The 21930-nt window shown below is 41.3% G+C and overlaps 1 protein-coding gene across 2 annotated transcripts; it reads right to left on the reverse strand.

Moving 5' to 3' along the window:
* Positions 1–1564: 1564 nt before the first annotated feature.
* On the reverse strand, positions 1565–8221 carry TEX30 (testis expressed 30). Of its 2 annotated transcripts, XM_082700299.1 has the most exons (6): positions 8068–8221; positions 4853–4926; positions 4145–4375; positions 3330–3381; positions 2641–2846; positions 1565–2037 (listed from the first exon to the last, which is right to left on the reverse strand). In XM_082700299.1, the coding sequence occupies exons 2-6, from the start codon at positions 4865–4867 to the stop codon at positions 1864–1866; spliced, it is 678 nt and encodes a 225-aa protein (XP_082556425.1). In that variant the 5' UTR covers positions 4868–4926; positions 8068–8221; the 3' UTR covers positions 1565–1863. The 2 variants fall into 2 exon arrangements, with proteins under 2 accessions (XP_082556425.1, XP_082556426.1); XM_082700300.1 differs by lacking the exon at positions 4853–4926 and having other exon boundaries at positions 8068–8200.
* Positions 8222–21930: the final 13709 nt, after the last annotated feature.

Here is a 21930-nt window from a genome sequence, read left to right on the forward strand (position 1 = left end):
AATGACAAGCCCTTTCATCAATCAGGAAGTTTCCTACAGGCCCCTCAGGGAAAATAATCAACTTTAAACCTCTTTAAAGTTGATTTAAAATAACTTTTAAAATAACTATTTAGGGGCGCCTGGGTGGCTCAGTGGGTTAAGCTGCTGCCTTCGGCTCAGGTCATGATCTCAGGGTCCTGGGATCCAGTCCCGCATCGCATCGGGCTCTCTGCTCAGCAGGGAGCCTGCTTCCTCCTCTCTCTCTGCCTGCCTCTCTGCCTACTGTGATCTCTCTCTGTAAAATAAATAAATAAAATCTTTTAAAAAATAAATAAATAAAATAACTATTTTAAATAATCAACTTTAAACCTCTATATTATCTCTATATTTGATTTAGTATCTTTGGTCATCTATATCATGCCTATACTTTAATTTGCAAACTGGACTATAATAACTATATAACCTGGTTAATAATCTTTTAAATCTATTTTTTCATTGTACTTCTGTATTAGTCTGCTCTATAGTAAGTTTTCCTTTCCACTTTCCCATTAGTTTTACTTCTGATTTATGGTATTAGTATTTCCCAATTGATTTATATTAGTTTATACACCATTATTCTATTTGTCAGCTCTGGATGTTTTTAACATGTTTATATTTTGACAACAGTACTGTTTTAAAGTTCTGAATGCTAATCAATGATTAAATATATACTATTTTTAAATGTTAGGCCTCATTTGAGAAATTTAGTTAAAAAGTAACTATTATATACTAAGTTATACAGAAAATTTGATTTCATAGTTTCATTCTATAATATAAAACAATTTAGACATTGTTATCTAGGCTTCTGTTCTTTATGCACTACTTAGAAAAAATTAACAAATAATTAAAATCCATGGACTCTATCAGAGAAGGAAGAATGAGAGACCTCAAAAACCTGCATGGCTTGGGCCACCCTGAGGTTCTCTGTAGGGCCTAATAATAAAGCAGTACAGAAGCCAGGAAAAAGAGTTAATATCTTACTATAGAAAACTACCCTTTCCTACAAACATATAGATCAGCCCCATCACATTCTGTGTCCTTTGTAGGAAATACAGACACTATGCTTTTAATATGTAACTCAACACCACCAACGTCCAGTCCAAGTATTAACTGAACTTTCCAGGCCAAAATTAGGTACCTTAACTCCACCTAGATACAGCACAGATGTTAATCCCACTATTTAGGCCTTATTTCATTCTCCCCTTAATCAGAGAGAGAGGTCTAGATATCAAGTTCCTCCATTACATTTAAGCTGTTAAGTATTTACTTATCTCCACAAACCTAATCAGGCTTTGCCTGTAACAAGCCTTCAAGAAACATTTCTTGAATGAAGTTACTTCATTCCAAAACTAATGTTCAGAGTCCCCAAATTTGAAAATGTATCTTCCTTCCTATCCCTTGAGATTAAAAGATTAGGTGAATGATTGCATACATTCTATATAACACTGAATTTACCATAATAAACAGTTGTTTTCCTTTTTTAAAGACACTACTCTGCAAAATTAGAGTACTTTCTCAGTTGCATAGCAAATAAGACAAAAGTTCCATTGTAACAAAATTCAAATGTTTAATTTTTTTTTCAAAACTTAACTATATTAATGAAAATAAATTATATTTAGACCACTTCAATATTTGTACATCATCTTTATACAACTATAACAGTGCTTTCAAAAGACAGTTTATAAAGGACATTAATTTCACAATTGAAATGTGTTTTAAAAATGGGGGAAACATTAAAGAACATTAACTTCATCTGAAATATCTCAAAATTCTGAGAGGTATGCTGTTCTTTATCAAATGAACTGTATTTGTATTAAAAATAATGTAGTTTGTAGCTAGATACAATTATCTCTTGTCCATTTCAGTGATTTCCTGGATCCAAAACAAAATCTGTGTATTTATTTCTTTGAAAACATCATTTGTTGATCGTCCTTTCACTGCCATGGAATGATTTGCCTTCTCAATCCAGTGGATTTTATTGGGAGCTTGCATTTTCTGCGCCACTTTCTCCAACAAGTTCTAAAGGAAAAAAAGAAAAGGATGCTAGACTAATGCTCTTTCAGGGTTTAATAAAGACCCTCTCTCTCCCTGCACCACCTATACTGGCATCCATTCACTAATATTCATTAATATCTACTCTATAGACTACATTCAAGGCAATGGACTATGCAAAGAAATGTCCGCAGAAGTGGCAGTCCACATCTCTCAAATACAGCAATATCATAGAATAGACCAAGCATCCATTAGACCATCTATAGTAACATGTTTAAGTTACTCTGTCTCAAGTCAATTTTATAACAAACTGAAGAATCCGCCTAAATGTTGAAATGATAAACCAAATGTACAGCCTAGTATAAATCCCCAAATCACAAGATTCAGATATTAATCTTTTTATTCCCAAATAAGAGTCAATCCGTTTAGCAACTCTGTCCAAGGAGATGAATTCTGTCAGTATGCTTGTATTTTTCAGTTTTCTGAAGTAACAGGTAACTAAGTCACAAAACTAGCATTAGTCCAATCAGCACCTTTTAAAGAGATTGAAAGTTGCAGATAATATCTTGTTCCCAAGACAGTGTCTTTCATTCACTCTCTCATTTATGCAAACATCAAGCTATAATTCACCTTTTCACACATTTCATCCGCTGAGCCTGACACAAACAATACAGGATCTTTTATACGATAGAGATCTTCATCTCTAAGTTTATGTTGCTGCTTTGGATGGTGCAGTGGGTAAGAAATACAAATGAGACCTCGAACAAAATCATCAGCATCATCTGGCTCAATATGGCATATTACAGAAGCAGCTGCTCTTGAGCCCATTGAACGACCTAAAAATCAATTAAAATTAAGTTCAGTTTGAAATACAAACATTCATATATAGAAGTGGTGTTAATATGGCAAGTAAGATTTCATTTACTGTTCATTCATCACTCTATCACTTAACTCCAAAAGGTGGCAATTAACAAGTTTTAATATCCACAATGGACATCTGTAACTTCATGAAATGCTAAAAATTGATCCCAAGTCAGAAAAAGGTTTTCTGAAGAATACTTGAGGTAAGGACCAAAGAATCATTTGAGAGACAGTGACTCAGGGATATAAATAAAAGGAACGATCTTTGGGTTCCAAATGTATGTATGAGGTTTAAATTTGCTTTAAATAAATAAAGTGCCTTGATATTATAAAAGAAAGTGAATTAGCAAAACAAAAAAATCCTTAAATTAGCTTACTATCACCAATTAATTTTAATTGGTGATCACCTGTTCCTATATTAATATAAGTAGATTTAAAAAGCAAGTATTGCAACTTACCACCAAGGAAAACACCTGCCAGTTTGTATTCTCCTGAGGTCTTTAGGTAATTCTAGAAAAACCAACCAAAAAATTATCAGTTCTTCTCCTACAAAATACACCACTGGAAAAACCAACATATATTTCTCATCATTAGTGAAATGTATAAAATTCTGTTTGCAAAGACAACCATAAAATCTCAAGGGATTCTTCTTGAGAGAGGTAACCAGTTCTTTGCTCTTCTGATCATACTATCACTACCAAATCATAGCTGGGTAAATACAGGCAAATAAATGAGAAAAAAAAATCACTTTCCCTGTCTCAAAAAAAGTATTAAATTATTTTTAAAGAATTACATTAAAAACAAAGCCAGTAAAATCTTCCAACTAATATAGAATAGTACTAAAATCTAATTTAAAGCCCTGAAAAACTTAGCAAGTTTGAAATAATCTGGATTTTAAAAATTTCAAATTTGTGTTATCCAGGGATTTTACAGCTTCAAAATGCTATACTTATACATTCATAGTATAGTAGGCAAATATCCAGAACTGTATTCTGAAGTTAAATAATTCCACTAAGAAAATTACATCATAAATAATTTCCTTAGTAGTACCATGAAAGAACATTTATTATGGGAGCACTCATCTCCATGGAAACTAAGAGCAAAAAAGAAAAATCTGACTACTATACAGCCGTCATGTACTATTGAGTTTCTAAGAATATTCATTAAAAGCTTTTTAAATAAATCTAACAACTGCCAATAGAATTTGTCTTAAATGTATTAAGAATTTTAAAACAAAATTCTGTTATAAGTAAATATAAAGAAATTTTCTTACCAAAACTGATTTATATGCCTTAATTCTATGTACAATATTAAGGCCTTTACAGGTAAATCTCAGGCAAAAAAACCCATGAGATGCAAGATGGGATGCCAGTGACATCAAATGAGGAAGGTTCATATCTCCTGACGCTCCATGTGTAAGTATTATTCCATATGTTAAGCTCTTGTTAGGTACCAAACAAACGGCATCTAGTAATTTATTTCCAAAAGGTATTTTTAATTTAACCTGGAATTCAAGAGAATAAAGGGATCAAAAATTACTTCCTTGCCTATTCAGACAACTAAATAACTATGTTTGTTCTGTGAGAACCATGACTCACATGGCCACTAAATAAAAAGCAATATTAACAATAGCTAGTATTTAAGTATTTATTTATTGTGTGTCAGGTACTATTTTAAGTGCTTTATATGTATTAACTTATTTAACCTTCCTAATAATTCTATGAAGTACTATCATCACCTCCTTTTTACAGATGAGAAAACAGAGCCACACCAGGTTAAGTAACTTTGTGCCCAAAGTTATACAGCCACTAGCTAGGATTCAAACTTAGGCAGTTTGCTCTAAAAGTCCTTCCTTTTAACCACTAATGCTATACTGTCTCTCACTGTACAAGCTGAAAATAAGAAAATTACTCTGGAGCCACATGACTTAAAAAAAAAAAAGGAACCCTGAAGATGCAGAACGTACGAAAATATGTATTACCTCTGTATGACTCATTTTCACTGTTGAATAACAAACTTAAAGTGCATTACATCTGAGAAGCAAAGGACATCTCCCTGAAAAGAAGATTCTGTCGTGAAAGGTGGGTTGCAGACATGGATATGACATATAGAACTATGAATGAACACATTCAGTAGCTGAAATAAACACATTTAGAACTACTTCTCTAAGAACTGGTGCCTTTACAGGTGCATTATTTCATTAATTATTTTCAAGCTTTCTAAAACCATGGTACTCAGAATTGGGTTGCAGGGCCAGTTGTGGGGATGGCAGATGTTACATAAGAAAAGCCAATATGATACCTTGACATGGAAACCTTAAGAAAATTCATATCGGAGTAAAATGTTGTATCTTGGCATATATTATGCATATCTTTTTTCCTAAGCATCTTTATTCTCAACCAACTATCTTCAATTTAATTTCACAGTAGCTTTCTATTAACCCATTTCTTTCATCATCTTTCCAACATTCTCTGTCCAACTCCTCTTACCCCACAACAGAAGTATATATCCACATTCTCTGTTAGGTGCCTTTGCAGAGCCTCCCAGTAGACAGAGTGTACATACATTTCTACCCCACTGATTTGGGACTTGACTCTGTGACATTGCTTTAAATAATGGAATATACGTAAAGGTTTCGATGTGTCACTTCTGAGCAGAAAACATGGCAAATTTCAAGAAGCCTCCCTTGAAGTCCCACCTTCAGCCATCAGAAAAGCATGTTCCAGGTATTTCTGCTTTTTTAGTCTGGGTCCCAGATCGAAGATACATGCTGCAGATACGAACCCAGAACTAAAGTCTGGAGTCCAGCCTAATCCAGCCAAGATCTAAGCCACTGAAGAACGAAGAGCATGAAATGTAAGCCACTGAGATTTTGGGATTGTTATGCAGCATTCTTTCTTGTTTTGAGAAATCTTTTATTGTTCAGGATCTTACCAACATCAAGATCTCCATTATTCATCTATTTTTACCTCTTAACATTTACTTATTCATTCACTGGGTAACAATAAGAGGGTTCAAAGTTCAAAGATGCCAAAAATATACAGTGAAAAGCCTCCCTCACTCCATTTTTGACTCATTACCCAGATCCCTTCTCCAAAGTCAGCTAGTATTACCTGCTTCTTACAGGTACTTCCAGATATTTTATACATATATACACACATACCCCTCCTTTTTTCAAAATAAACTCGTGTTTTTCTGAATCCCCTACCATTTAAAATACATTTTGTGTTTACTTTTTTTTTTTATACAATGAGTTTCTTTCATTGTATTTTACGGCTGCAGAATATTCCAAGGAAGGGTCTTACATAATTTATTTCACCAACCATTATCTATTAACGAACACTGAGATGATTTCCAATATTTTGCTAAACTATTGCAATGAATGGCATGTACTTATTTTCTTATGTGTAGACAAACCCATATAATAAATTCATGGAAGAGGAATTGCTGTATCAAATGATGTATTCATTTGAAATTCTATTTTTTAAGGAATACATTTAATTTTTGAATAGGCAATGTATTTGCATATGGAACAAAATTTTAAAAGAACAAAAATGCAAATAGGTAAGTCTCCTCACATCCTTCTCCCCCAGCCGCCCAGTTCTTTCCTTTCCCAGAAGCAACCACTGTGACCAACTTACCGGCCTTCCATACATGTGTATGTGTGTGCAGAAAAATGCTGATTTGAACATGAGGGGAATTAGTCTAGCTACAACACTTCTGAGATTTGAGTGGGAGGAGGAGGATACAGTACCCCAGCCTTCAGTGTCCCTGCTTTCATAAATGTAGCCCCATAATTAAGTGTGCCTGGGGTCCCCTGGTTCAAAGATCCTGTTCTATGTTCTCAAGAGAATAGCCTCCTGCCTTCTAATGGGAGAAAGGCGGTCACCCGAGAGCGTGAAACGGGGAAGGAGATGGAGATATCCCACTGCCTGTGGAACAGATCTCCCCGAAGTTAGCTTTACTTAAGCCCTAGCTCCACCCCCAACACCGTTCCCTTCACGGCCAGTTCCCAAGGTGCCCGGAGCTGCCCGTGTCGGTGTGGTTCGGAGACTCGTTCAACAGTCCTTCTTGCTGCAGGTTTAGAATTAAGCTAAAGCTCTGCGGAGAACACTTGCTTTCCAGGCCCCAGTGTTTTACTCCTGCTGTTTGCTTTCCCGTTCTCTCCATCACCTGGATTCGCGTCTCTTAAAAATCCTCTTTACTGTAAGTTGGGTGAGACTTCCGGAGGGAGTAACAGCAGATACACGTATTCAACCCACTATCTTGGCCCAGAATGCTCTACTTCTCCTCGGAAACTTGGGTTTGCGTGTGTGTGTGGGGGGGGGGGGGGGTTGGGGGAGGGGCGGTCCAGAAAGACCTCTACTCCCAGCTTTCGCCAGGAACAGTCTGTTCCCCGTGACGGGCGCACGTGTCGCGGTCCTCACTACAGCTCCCAGCAGGACCGCACCGCACCGCAACCCGGTCTCGACCCAGAGTCCGGCTCTGCAAACCCGGAGCCGCGGAGACACGGCGCCGACGGGCCGCTAGTCCCTTCCCTTGGCAGTGTCCCCGCATCGCGAGGCCTCCAGGGGGACCCGCACGACGACGCCTCGAGCCCAGCGTGCCACGAGCGATCGCAGCTCCCGCCGCAGGACCGACGCGCCACCAGCACCGCACCTTCCACCAGAAACCCGCGTGGCCACGGCCGGTCGGACCCACAGCCGCACGCTGCACGTCGCGGGCAAACAAAAGCGCTAAGAGTTCAAGTCTCCCGGCGGCTGAGGACCCGGCCGCGTCCGCGACAGACAGCGAGCGGTCGCACGGCCGAATTCGGAGCGGAGTCCCCCAGAGTGCGCGACTCGAAGGCACCGGCGGCTCCCCGCGTTCGCTCCACTGGCGCGCGTGCGCGGGGCTGGGTGGCCGTGCCCCGGGCTCCGCGCGACCCCTCACGGCTCCCCGCAGTTCGCCGCTCCCCGCCCGCCGCGCCCCCTCACTCCCGCCTCCCCATCCGCCGGGCGGGCGAAATCCCGGCGGCCGGGCCCGCGGGCACCGAGCTCACACCGACCGACCGCCTCACGGAGGCGACCAATACCCCCCGAGGGGCGACGGCCGCGAGCTCGGAAGGTGTCAGGTGGGGCCCCCAGGCGCGCCAGCACCCTCCCCCGGATGCCGCCCCCACCTGCCGGCGGCATCCACCACCGCTGCCGCTCTTACCCGGGAAGGGAAGGTGGCCGAGAGCGCCTAAGCGTCCTCACTCTCCTCACGGAACAAACTACCGCGCTCGAAGGGGCCGCCTCGCCGCACCCGCCAGCCGTTCCGCCTCCGCGCACGCGCGCGCAGGCCCCGCCCCCGAGCGCGGGCCGGCGCGCGGGGCACGCTGGGAGCGGGAGTTTTCCTGTTCTTGCCTTGGGGAACCGGGCGGACGGTGCTCAGCGGCCGCCGGGTGGCTCCAGAGCCAAGTCCGGTCGCTGCTCACCCCCGGCTCGCTCAAGCTGGACCCTTCCCCATCCCAGCAGCTTCGTTCCAGCCGTTGCGCAGGTCCATTCCTGTGAGGTCATCTCTGATGATTCTTTTTTTCACACTCACAGTCTGTCCATCTTGCAGCTCGCAAATACAAAGTGCAGCCGCCTCTCCTGCTTCCACCAGACTGGCTGGAGAGCCCGAGTCAGCGCTGCCCGAAGTGCCGAAACAAGCCTCCTAAATGCTCTCTTGGTCCCGCCTGGGCCTCCACGGTTGGCTGCTCGGTCAGCCCAGCAACCAGCTGGACCTGGCTGAGCTGGGAACGCCTCCTGTCGAAGCCTTCCGGAGGCTCCCCACGTCTCCTAACCAAAGCCGAAGCCCTTGCGGGGACCACCAAGGCTTTATACTGTTCGTTCTTTTGTGTTTGTTTCAAGTTTTTATTCACGTTCCAGTCATATTCGTTTCAGGAGCAGAATTTAGTCATTGGACACTTGTGCACAAAGACCAGCGATCATCTCAAGTGCCCTCCTGAACGCCGGGGACGCACCGAACCACCCACCTCCTCCCCAGCAATCCTCAGCGCTCTAGTTAAGGATCTGTTTTATTATTTGTTTTTATTATTTGCCTCCCTCCTTTTCTGTCCCTACATATGTCTGTTTTGTTTCTTAAATTCCACGTATGATTTCACTCCTGTCTCTGACTGACTGACTTCCCTTGAGCGTTATAGACTCTAGTGCCATCCATGTCACCGCCGTTGGTAAGAGCGTATTCTTTTGTAGGGCTGGGGAATATTCCATTGTATATATACACCACATCTTCTCTTCTTTTAAGATTTTACTTATTTGACAGGGATCACAAGTAGGCAGAGAGGTAGGTAGAGAGGAAGAAGAAGGCTCCGTGCTGAGCAGAGAGTCCGATGCAGGGCTCAACCCGGGGACCCTGGGATCATGACCTGAGCCAAAGGCAGAGGCTTTAACCCACTGGGCCACCCAGGCGCCCCAGTACACCACATCTTTATCCGTTCATCAGTCGATGGACATTTGGGATCTTTCTATAATCTGGCTATTGTTGGTAATGCTGCTGTAAACATTGGGGTGCATGTTTCCCTTTGAATGAGTATTTTTGTATCCTTTGGATAAATACCTAGTAGTGCAATTGCTGAATTAGGGTAGTGCTATTTGAACTTTTTGAAGAAGTTCCAGGCAGTGGCTGCACCAGCCTTCATTCCCACCATTACTGTAAGAGGGTTCCCGTTTCCCGGCGCCCTTGCGGGAAACATCTGTTGTTTCCTGAGTTGTTAATTTTAGCCATTCTAACAGGTGTGAGGTGAATCTCATTTTAATTTTGTATTTCCCTGATGAATGATGATGGTGAGCATCTCTTTAATGTGTTTGTTAGCCATCTGGATGCCTTCTTTGGAAAAATGTCTATTCCTGTCTCTAACCATTTCTTGACTGCATTATTTGTTTTTTTGGGTGTTGACTTTATTAAGTTATTTATAGATTTTGGATATTAACCTTTTATCAGATATGTCATTTGCAAATATCATCTCCCATCTTAAAGGTTACCTTTTAGTTTTGTTAATTGTTTCCTTCACTGTGCAGAAGATTTATCTTGATGAAGTCCCAGGAGTTCATTTTTCCTTTTGTTTCCCTTGCTTCCAAAGACCTAATAAGAAACTGCAATAGCCAATGTCAAAGAGGTTGCTGTCTGTGTTCTCCTCTAGGATTGCGATGGTTTCCGTCTCACATTTAGGTCGTTCATCCATTTTGAATTTCTTGTAAGAAAATGGTCCCGTTTCATTCTTCTGAATTTGCTGTCCTCTTTCCCCAACACCATTTGTTGAAGGGGCTGTCCTTTTTTCCTTTGGTATTCTTTCTTGCTTTGTCAAAGATTAGCTGACCATATAGTTATGGGTCCATTTCTGGGTTTTCTGTTCCTGTTCCATTGATCTATCTTTCTGGTTTTGTGCGAGTACAATACTGTCTTGATTGCTACAGCTTTGTGATATACCTAGAAGTTCAGGGATTGTGAAGACCTCAGATTTTCTTTTCTTTTTCAAGATTGCTTTGGCTATTTGGGGTCTTTGGTTGTTCCATTAAAATTTTAGGATTCCAGCTCTGTGAAAAATGCTGGTGGCGTTTTGATAGGCATCACATTAAATGTGTAGATTGCTTTGAGTAGTATAGACATTTTAATAATATTTGTTCTTCTAATCCATGAGCATGGACTGTCTTTTCATTTCTATATGTCAACTTTAATTTCTTTCATAAGTGTTCCATAGTTTTCAGAGTACAGATCTTTTAGGTCTTTGGTTAGGTTTATTCCTAGGTATTTTATGCATTTTGGTGCAGTTGTAAATGGGATCGGATTTCTCTTTCTGCTATTTCATTACTGGTGTGTAGAAATGCAACAGATTTTTGTATGCTGATTTATATCCTGCAACTTTACTGAATTTGTATATCGGTTAGAGCAATTTTTTTGATGGAGCCTTTCAGGTTATCCACATAGTGTATCATGTCATCTGCAAATAGTAACAGTTTACTTCTTCCTTGTTGATTTAGATGCCTTTTATGTCTTTCTGTTGTCTGAGTGCTGGGGCTAAGAGTTCTAGTACTGTGTTAAATAACAGTGGTGAGATGGACATCTCTGTCTTGTTCCTGACTTTGGGGGAACAGTTCTCAGCTTTTCCCCATTTAGGATGATATTAGCTGTGGGTTTTTCATATATGACCTTTATGATGTTGAGTTACGTTCCCTTTATCCCTACTTTGTTGAGGGTTTTTGCTAAGAGTGGGTGCTGTACTTTGTCAAATTTTTTTCTACATCTATTGAGAACATATGGTTCATATCCTTTCTTTTATTAATGTGGTGTATAAGTTGATAGATTTACAAATATTGAGCCACCTTGGAGCCCAGAAATAAATCTCGCTTGACTGTGGTGAATGATTCTTTTAATGTACTATTAGATTCAATTTGCTAGTATTTTGCTGAGAATTTTTGCATCCCTGTTCATCAGAGATATTGACCCATGATTCTCTTTTTTTAGTGGAGTCAGTCTGGTTTTAGAATCAAGGTGATGCTGGCCTCATAGAATGAGTTTGGAATTTTTCCTTCCATTTCTATTTTTTGGAATAATTGGAGAAGAAGAGATATTAACTCTTCTTTAAATATTTGGTAGAATTCCTCTGAGAAGTCATCAGGCCCTGGATTTTTATTTGTTGGGTGATTTTTTATTATTGATTCAGTTACTTTGCTGGTTATCAATCTGTTCAAGTTTTCTATGTCTTCCTGTTTCAATTTTGGTAGTTTATGTGTTTCTAGGAATTTATCCATTTCTTCCAGATTGCCCACTTTGTTGGCATATAATTTTTCATAGTATTTCTTTTGTTTGTTTGTTTGTATGGTGTTGGTTGTGATCTCTCCTTTTTCATTCATTATTTTATTTTTTAGTCCTTTCTCTTTCCTTTTTGATAAAGCTGGCTAGTTTTATTAATTCTTTCAAAAAACCAGCTTCTGGTTTCATTCATCTGTTCTGGATTTGTTATTTCTATATCATTTATTTCTGCTCTAATATTTATTATTTGTCTTCTTCTGCTGGCTTTAGGCTTTATTTGTTGTTCTTTTTCTAGCTCCTTTAGGTGTAAGGTTAGGTTGCATGTTTGAGATTTTTCATACTTCTTGAGGTAGACCTGTTTGCTATATACTTCCTTCTTGTGATTGCTTTTACTGCATTCCAAATATTTTGTGTTTTCATTTTCATTTTATTCCATGTTTTTTTTTTTTATTTCTTCTTTAACTTCCCAGTTGATCCATTCATTCTTTACTAGGATGGTCTTTAACCTCCGTGTATTTGTGGTCTTTCCAATTTTTTTTCTTGTGGCTGACTTCAAGTTTCATAGCACTGTAGTCAGAAAGTATGCACAGTATGATCTCAATCTTTTTGTAATTGTTGAGGCCTGATTTGTTACCTAGAATGTAATCTGTTCTAGAGAATATCCCACTTAGATTTGAAAGGAATGTGTATTCTGCTGCTTTAGGATGAAATGTTCTGAATTTATCTGTTAAGTCCATCTGGTCCAGTGAGTCATTCCGAGCCATTATTTCCTTGTTGATTTTCTGTTTAGATGATCTATCCATTGACGTAAGCGGGGTATTAAAGTATCCTACTATTATATTATATCAATGAGTTCCTTCACTATAGTTTTATATATTTGGGTGCTCCTAACTTGGGGGCATAAATATTTACAATTGTTAGATCGTCTTGTTGCACAGACCCTTTTATTATAATAGAGTAATCTTCTTCATCTCTTGTTACAGCTTTTGGTTTTAAAATCTAATTTTTCGGGGCGCCTGGGTGGCTCAGTGGGTTAAAGCCTCTGCCTTCAGCTCAGGTCATGATCCCAGGGTCCTGGGATCAAGCCCCACATCGGGCTCTCTGCTCAGCAGGGAGCCAGCTTCCTCTTCTCTGTCTGCCTCTCTGCCTACTTGTGATCTCTGACTGTCAAATAAATAAGTAAAATCTTTTAAAAAATAAAATAAAATCTAATTTTTCTGGGACACCTGCATGGTTCAATTAGTTAAGCATCTGCCTTCTGCTCAGGTCGTGATCCTGGGGTCCTGGGATTGAACCCTGCATCAAGGTCCTTGCTCAGCAGGAAACCTGCTTCTCCCTCTGCCTTCCTCTCCCTCCCCTTCTGCTCTCTCTCTGGCAAATAAATAAATAAAATCTTTTTTTTTTAATAAAATAAATAAAAATCTAGTTTGTTTGGTGTAAAGTATTGCTACTCCAGCTTTCTTTTGACATCCATTTGCATGAAAGATGGTTCTCCGTCCCCTCACTTTCAATCTGCAGGTGACGTTAGGTCTAAAATGAGTCTCTTGTAGGCAGCGATTAGATGGGTCTTGTTTTTTTTATCCATTGTGATGCCCTATGTCTTTTAATTGGGCATTTTAGTCCATTTACATTCAGGGTCATTATGGATAGATAGGAGTTTAGTGCCATTTTATTGTTTTGTTGTTTCTGGAGATTTTCTGTTTTTTTTCTTGTCGTTGTCACTTTGGGTCTTTTTTTCCCCACTCAATATTTCCCTTTAATATTTCTTGAAGGGCTGGTTTAGTGGTCATGAACTCCTTTAGTTTTTAGTTTTTAGTCTGGGAAACTCTTTCTCTCACCTTCTGTTCTGAATGCTAGCCTTGCTAGCCAAGAGTATCCTTGACCGTATATTTTTCCTGTTCAGCATGTTGAATATATCATACCATTGGCTTCTTGCCTGTCAAGTTTCTGTGGAAAGATCTGCTGCTAACCTTATTTCTCCTCCCTTGTAGGTTAGGGACTTCTTTTGCACTGGTTCTTTTAGGAGTTTTTCTTTATAGTTTGTAAATTTGACTATGCTATGTCTTGGTGTGGGCCGGCTTTTGTTGATTTTGGAGGGAGTTCTCTGTGTCTCCTGGATTTGGATGTCTGTTTCCTTATAGTTTTCAGCTATAATTTCCTCAAATAAAACTTCTGCCCCCTTTTCCCTCTCTCCTTCTGGGACTCCTATGATACAAATGTCATTATTCTTTAAGAAGTCACCAAGGTCCCTAAGTCTTCATTTGTGAATATTTTTCTTTCCCTCTTCTTTTCAGCTTCATTATTTTCTAGAATTTTATCTTCTTTTTTTAAAAATTTTATTTATTTATTTGACAGAGGGAGACACAGCGAGAGCAAACACACAAATCGGAGGAGTTTGGGGGGAGGGAGAAGCAGGCTTCCTGCTGAGCAGGGAGCCTGATGCGGGGCTTGATCCCAGGACCCTGGGATCATGACCTGAGCCAAAGCAGATGCGTAATGCATGAGCCACCCAGGTGCCCCCAGAATTTTATCTTCTGTATCACTTATTCATTCCTCTATTTCTTCCATCCTTGTGGTCATTACATTCAGTTACTTTCAAATCTTGATTATTGCAGTTTTCATTTTGGCGTGATGAGTTTTTAGGTCTTTTATCTCTGCAGTAAGGGTCTCCCAGTACCTTCTATGTTTTTCTCAAGCCCAGCCAGTATTCTTATGATCGTTGCTTTAACTTCTGCATCAGGCATATTACTTTTATCTGTTTCGATTGGATCCCTTCCTATAACCTTTTCTTTTTCTTTCCTTTGGGATGAATTCCTCCATCTTGGCATTTTTGTCTAGGTCTGTCTTCTTCTCTGTGTTAGGAAAGCCTGTTACGTTTCCTGCCCCTGAGAGTAATGGCTTTATAAAGAAGACGTCGTATACTGTCCAGGGCCTGGTGCTTTAGAAAGTGTCTCTGGGGTGTGCTGTATGCACGCTGCTGCTGTGTTTTGGCTGCTATTTGCCTCCGGTCAGTCTTTGGCAGAGTCTGTCCTTGCCTGCAGTGGGGAGTGTTAGGACCTTAGCCAGACTGTGACAGGTTTTAACTAGGTGTGCCCTGGTCTGTTTGTGGAAAGAGACCTGATGCTATTTCTACTGGAGCTGAAGATTGGCAGAACTCTATGGTCAGTAGACCCAGGGTGCGGGGGGTGAGGGGGGTGGGGTTGTGCTGGTTTTCTGGGAGAGGGGCCCGCTATACTAGTTCTCGGGCAGAGTTGCCTGAGAAAAGCAGCATCTGCAGAATGGGGCAGGTGGGGCTTGTGTAAGCAGTTTAGGCCGCCAGAGTTGGCACTATGCTGCTTCCTGAAGTTAGTTTACACTGGGGGCAGGGGAAATAAATGGCACTGGCCCTCTTCCTCGTTCCCAGAGAGGGTGTTCGTCCTTACCAGTGTCCCAGAAGCCCTCCCAGAAAAGTGAACAATCCCCACCTCATGTGACCCAGGTGTTCCTCAGAAACCTGCCTCACCCTGTCTGTGTCCAGGCCACCTGCCCACCCAGCGGGGCCCTGCACCTGTTTTCCATCTCTGGCAGGCTGGCTGAGTTTCACAACTCCAAACTTTAGCAACCAGTGCAGCACAGACCCACACAGACCCTCTGGGGGAGGTTCTTACGCCCTGGGCCAGTACCAGTTTGTCTCAGAAGGGCAGTTGCACCAAAGCACAAGGATGTGGATTCTGGAGTAAGGTGCAGGAAAGAGCCGTGTCTGGGTTAGCGGCTGTCAGCAGATGTCCCCGTGCATTTGCTGGGGGACAGGGGTGGGTAATGGCACCTTCAAGTTCTTTTGTCTGAGATGCAATGGCACCTGTCCCAGATGCACTCCAAGAAGGGGGACCCATCTCTCCCAGGGCATCCCAGGGGACCCTAAGATTGCTACAGTCTGCTCCCAGGCTACCTCCCTCAGGGCTCCACGCCAGCCATTCCACAGACCTCTAAAACTCCAGTTTTTGAGCCCTGCTGGTTATAAAAACTCACAAAACTCAGCCCCTCTCATTTTCCCAGGCAATGGCTTTGGGGAAATGTTTTCCTTATGCGATTCCCTGTGTGTTCTCTCTTCTCAATCTCTCTCTCTCTCTCTCACCACTCTCCATGACAGGGTTCCCTCCCCCTGTGATCTGTTTCTCCCCCAAATCATGTCTCTGAACCTCCAACATTCCATAATGTGGCCTCTTCTCTCTCTCTAGTTTGCAGTTTGTCCTGTTGGTCCTCAGATCAATTTCTTGGGTATTCAGAATGAGTCGATATTCATCTAGCTGGGTTCCAGGGAAGAGGCAAGCCTGAGGTCCTCCTATTAGTCAGCCATCTTTGCTCCGTGGTTTTATATTGTCAAACAACAAAAACTCAAGTGACCAATTTAACAGATTGAAAGGAAGAAAAAATTCTCTATCTTTTGAGATCTTCCAGGTAGACTAAGAATTACATTTACATGAGACAGATTAACAGGAGGAAAAAAAAAAAAAGCAAAGTTTTATTACATATGCACAGTGGCCCAGTTATGAAATTGAGATCTAAAGAAATGATCTAGACAGGTAATTTTTATACTTTTTAGGCAGAGACAATAAGTCTGTGAAGAGTTGACAGAATGAAGAAAACTCAGGGGGCTTCAATCTGTAAGGAATTCTATACAGAATTTGGGTTGTGGAAGCAAATTAGTAAAAAGTAACAAAGATTGTTTATACAGCTTTTTCAGCTCTAAATTCTCCATCTCTGGTGATACCTACTAGTACAGAGAGAGTACCTTTTGCAGGGGAGATTCATTTCCTGCTTTCAGGGGGACACAAGAGGGTCAGAGTGTCCTTGCATGGCCTGTCACATGAATAACTTTTATTTAAAATAATCAATATCCAAAGTGGCACATTTTAAGGCAGACTGCCCTTGACCCCTTCAAGATCAAATTGGCTTTACTGAATGATTCATGAATTGGGCAGCATCTAGCAAATAAAAGGGAGCTCCATCAAGCTGTGGAAGAAGAAAGGTTTTCGAAAGGCAGGGGGAGGGGTGTTGGGGGAAAGGAAATCATTAGCAAGTAATGCATTGTTTTAGGCAAGGTCCTCCTTGAAGGGGAACGGAAGGGGTCTATCCGTTTATGTCCTAGCGCTGTATGCTAACCAGGAAATTCCATGTTGACTGGTTAAAGGTTACATTGGTGGTGGGGGTGGGGGTGGAAACTGCAGTTAAGTTCGTATTAAGTCTTGGTATCCTGATGTGGGGTCTTACCGTAAGTGACTCCATTTGGAGCCTATGGTTTTCTTTTTTTTTTTTTTTTAATATTTTTTTTAAGATTTTTTATTGTTTATTTGACAGAGAGAGATCACAAGTAGGCAGAGAGGCAGGCAGAGAGAGAGAGAGAGAGGAGGAAGCAGGCTCCCTGCTGAGCAGAGAGCCCAATGCGGGACTCGATCCCAGGACCCTGAGATCATGACCTGAGCCGAAGGCAGCAGCTTAACCCACTGAGCCACCCAGGCGCCCGCCTATGGTTTTCTTTTTAACAATATGATCAGTCCGGTCACCTCTTACCTTTCTGTTTCCTACTGGTCATCTTCCCTGGCTCCTTCAGCTCTAGGCACCCAGGCCTCTTTACGATCCTCAAACTCGAACCTGCCAGACATGGTCCCAGTACAGGAATTTTGCCCTGGTTCTTCCTCCTCTAGTGGCTAACCCTGCATCTGCTTGGGGTCTCCACTCACGTGGCATTTTCTCAGTGTGGCCTTCCCTAATCCTATCCTTCTATCCTGGTCCCCTAATATATTGTGAATATATTGTGAATATCCTTCTATCTCTTCCTATCCTCCTGTCCTGGTCCCCTAATATATTGTGAATGCGTCTGTCGCCTAACTGAACTGAGAGCAGGGCATTTTGTCATCGTCATTTTACCTTGAGTCTCCTGTGTGTAGAATCATTCCTGGCAAATCAATATTTCTGGAATGAATAAATCTACCCCAGGCCCAGTGCAGGGGGTAACTGCCCTCTTTCCTGTCACTCATTTGTGGGTGTGTGTGCGCACATGTGTGTGGCTCTATGTAGTTTTATCACATGCCATGTTCCATTACCCGGCACTGTGATCAAATACAGGCTGATCCAGCCCTACAAGTATCCCTCACGCTACTCTCTATAGCTACATCCTCTCTCCATATCTTCCAAGGTATGTTTTTTAAGAAAAATGTAAGACTATGGAAAGGTAGGTGGGGGTGGTGCAAGAGCCTCTGCCGCCCCGGGGTCCCAAACAGACCAGGTTCAGCTGCTCCCCCTGACAAAATCCAAAGGCAGAGAGATAAGTGGTGGTGACACAAGAAAATTTATTTCAGTGAACCTAACACCCAGAAGACAGAACATCTCAAAGACTTTCTCCCAAGTGCCAAAAATACTTCCAGGTTTATATAAGGAAAATATGAGGCAAAGGTTAGTGGGTACATGCAGGTGGGCATTGAGGATCAGGTCGGTCATTGTGGAGAAGTCAATCACAGGGCGCCCTGTTGGCTCAGGATGATTCTTATTGCCTGAGGGGTAGTTTGGGTTCCATTCAGAGGATGCTTTGCCCCTAGGGTCTTTTCCCTAAGATAAGAGAAAACTGGAAAGAAGAACTTCATTAGGTTTGCATTCCAAATGGGGGAAGGGAAAGTCCTCTTACAGAAATAGCTCCGTGATGTATTATGGTTTTATTTTTTGTTTGTTTGTTTTTCTTTCTTTCTTTTTCTTTTTTTTTTTTTTTTGGTGATATCAATGGCAGGACTATTTTACTATGAACACTTGATGGGTCGGATAAGTCTGGGCACGTGCCAGACTTCCTTCTCCTTCTCACACGACGAGGAGCACTACAACTGCAGGCATATCTTCCCATGATCCTTGAGGTCTTGTTGAGTGAAAAAAAATTGCAGGAAAGTGAAAAGGTTGCAGAAAATGTCTTTTGGAGAGGAAAAAATTATATACATTTATATGAGCATATGAGGCTTTCAGTTCAATTTCTCATACCCTAACTCAAATGTTCAAACCTAAGTCTGGTTCTCTAAACCAGACTTGGAAGGACACTGACCCATGAGACTTGCCAAGGTTACCATCCGTCAACAGGTCACACATTCCACACTCAACAGTCAGAGTCACTCTCCCTGAATTCCTTATTGGAATCTCCACTCTCCTCATTTACGCTTAAACAAAAGATTTATAAGACAAGCAGAGATATATTATGAATGCCGTCCTGTCAACACCTACTTTTCTCTTATTTTTACAATGAGACACGGTGTTCAGAAGAGGAATTCTTGCTATGCTGTCATGTCATTTGAGGCCCAGGGAACACACACAGGCCATCAGGGCCACTGTCATTGTGATAGATTGAAATGGCAAACTTCTCAGGCTGAGGGGAGAAAACACTCATGCCCTGAGAAGCACATGTCCCAGAAACATCTAGAATTTTTGGTAAAAACTCCTAAGGCTTTTTTTTATCTGACTCGTAGTAGACTCATAAAGTGAAGGAAATAATAATTCTTTAGCCATTTCAGCTGCTAAAGTTTATAGTACTAGCATAATGTAGAGATAGTCTCTTTGCTGATTAAAAATATTATGTTTTGTGTTTTGTCACTAATCTTTCTGGAATTGATCTTTGCATGTAGTGTATGCTAGGGATCGAATTGCTTTTCTTCCATTTATGGCTTCCTGTGATATGTGATTTATAATAAGAAATATATGAATTTGATCTTTATCCCCATTTCTGGCATTCAGCTCCTAAAACCCTTGGAATTTTCTGAGAGTGATCAATGTGTCTTTTGTAATGGCAACGGGCTGACTTTTGTAGAGTAGCTAGGGGTGGGGGCTGGTTGCTAAGAGAACCAACCAGGTGATTAGTGGGTTGGAACTTTTAGGTCCACCCCCCAATCTCCCTTGGAGGGAAGAGGGGTTTGAGATTGATAGCCAATGATCTGATCAATCATGTCTCTGTAATAAATCCTCCACAAAACCCCATAAGGATGGGGGTCAGAGAGTTTCCAGGCTGGTGAGCCAGAACCATGTGCCCCTGGGCCCAAGAACATAAGCTCCTTTGTCAGGGATCTCATCCTCTGTATGTCTTTATATGACTATTGATTCATATCCTTTGGTATCTTCTGTAACAAACCAGTAATCTAGTGAGTAAACTGGTTTCCTGATTTCTGTGAACCATTGTAGCAAATTGATTGAAACCAAAGAAGGGGTCATGGTAATCTATGATTTATAGCTCATTGATCAGAAGCACAAGTAACAACCTGGATATGAGACTGCGGTGGGAAGTGGAGGGCAGTCTTGTGGGATGGAGCTTTTTTTTAAAAGATTTTATTTATTTATTTGACAGACAGAGATCACAAGTAGGCAGAGAGGCAGGCAGAGAGGAGGAAGCAGACTCCCTGCTGAGCAGAGAGCCCGATTCGGGACTCGATCCCAGGACCCTGAGATCATGACCTGCACCGAAGGCAGAGGCTTAATCCATTGAGCCACCCAGGTGCCCTGGGATGGAGCTTTTAACCTGTGGAACCTGATGCCATTTCTAAGCAAACAGTAAAAGAATGGAGTTGAATTATAGGACACCCAGCTGGTATCTGAGACTTGCTTGGTAGCGTGGGGAACCCTCTCCACGTTGGAATGCAGACCAGAATCATTAAACCTAAGTGTCCCAGCTCCTTGCACTGAAATGTACAACCTTTCTCCAGCTCCTGCAGTTTTGACTATAGAATGAATTTCCATGTACACATGGGTCTGCATCTGTTTATGTGGCACTCTTCTGTTACTATTCTGTATTTTGTATCCCTGCATCGATATCACATAGACTTAAATACTACAGCATTATAAAAAAGTCTGGCTGCATAGTAGGGAAGGTTCTTACAATTCATCCTTCCTCAAGAGTGTTTAATTCTGGGTGGCTCAGATGGTTGGGCATCTGTCTTCAGCTCAGGTCATGATCCCAGGGGTCTGGGATCCAGCCCCACATCGAGTTCCCTGCTCAGTGCAGAGCCTCCTTCTTCCTCTCCCTCTGCCATTCCCTCCGCTTGTGCTCTCTGGCTCTCTCTATCTCTCTGTCAAGTAAATAGTTTAAAAAAATCTTTTTAAAAAAAAGAGTGTTTAATTTTTCTGTACATCACAAAGCTGTACATTTTTAAAGAAAAAGTTTGTAAAGTTCCACATAAAAAGGGGCAGGGTATTTTTGGTTGGGGTTACATTGACTTTATATGCCATGTGGGGGAGAAATAACATCTCTTACATTGATTTTGCCAATCCAGGAATATTTTTAAAAAGATTTTATTTATTTATTTGACAGAGATCACAAGAGGCAGAGAGGCAGGCAGAGAGAGAGAGAGAGAGGAGAAAGCAGGCTTCCCAGTGGGCAGAGAGCCCGATGTGGTGCTCAATCCCAGGACCCTGGGATCACGACCTGAGCTGAAGGCAGACGCTTTAACCCACTGAGCTACTCAGGCACCCCTGAACATGTATATTTTTAAACTTAATTAGTTTTTTTTTAAGTTTTCATAGTCTCTATAAAGGTCTTTTCCATTTTTGTTAGAATCAGTTCCTCAAATATATACTTTGTAGTTTTCAAAGTGCTATCTTAGACATTTAAGTTTTCTAAGTGCTATCTTAAACATTTTTATTTCATTTTCTGTTACTGAATGGTATGTTGAAATGCAACTGACCTTTATATGTTGGTTTTGTATTTAGCAAATGCAGAATTCTCTTGTTAATTCCAATAATTTATCTGTAGATTGGAGTTTTCTGCCAAGTAAAATTGCAGACGTATATATATATACTTTATAACCCAGAATTTTATTCCTCATTATCATTCCATCATATTCTTTTATTCAGAATTTTATTCCTGAGCAAATGGAACCAGGAAACATGAAGAGGAATGCTCATAGTAGCTTTCACTGGAATTGCCAAAAATGGGAACACACAAATGTCCCTCTACAATAGAGTGGATAAGAGAGTGATGCTGTTCACAGTGAAATCATGTGTACGTGTATAAATGCGTGTACTGCCACTATATGCATCAACAAGTAACAACAAAAATACGTTCAGTACAATCGCACTTATGTCAATGTAAAAATATACAAGATTCAATTACATCGCTTAGAGGAGTATATGTAGGTGGTAGAACCGTAAATAAGTGCAAAGAAAAGATGATTACAACCATCACAGTAGGGGTTACACGGGAGCCGGTGAGGAGATAATGGGGTGAGACAGAGGTACTTCTAAGGAACCAGCAGCATTCCATTTTTGAACCCAAGTGGTAAT

This window comes from Mustela nivalis, assembly GCF_964662115.1.
Source record: "Mustela nivalis genome assembly, chromosome: 15".
In the NCBI taxonomy this organism is placed as follows: Eukaryota; Metazoa; Chordata; class Mammalia; order Carnivora; family Mustelidae; genus Mustela; species Mustela nivalis.

Bases quoted from the DNA above. Each gene is read 5' to 3' on its own strand.
- TEX30 (XM_082700299.1), bottom strand. The intron at 2,847-3,329 runs GTAAGTTGCAAT...ATTGATTTTTAG, and splicing joins GGCAGGTGTTTTCCTTGGTG to GTCGTTCAATGGGCTCAAGA. The intron at 2,038-2,640 runs GTGAATTATAGC...TTTTTCCTTTAG, and splicing joins CGGATGAAATGTGTGAAAAG to AACTTGTTGGAGAAAGTGGC.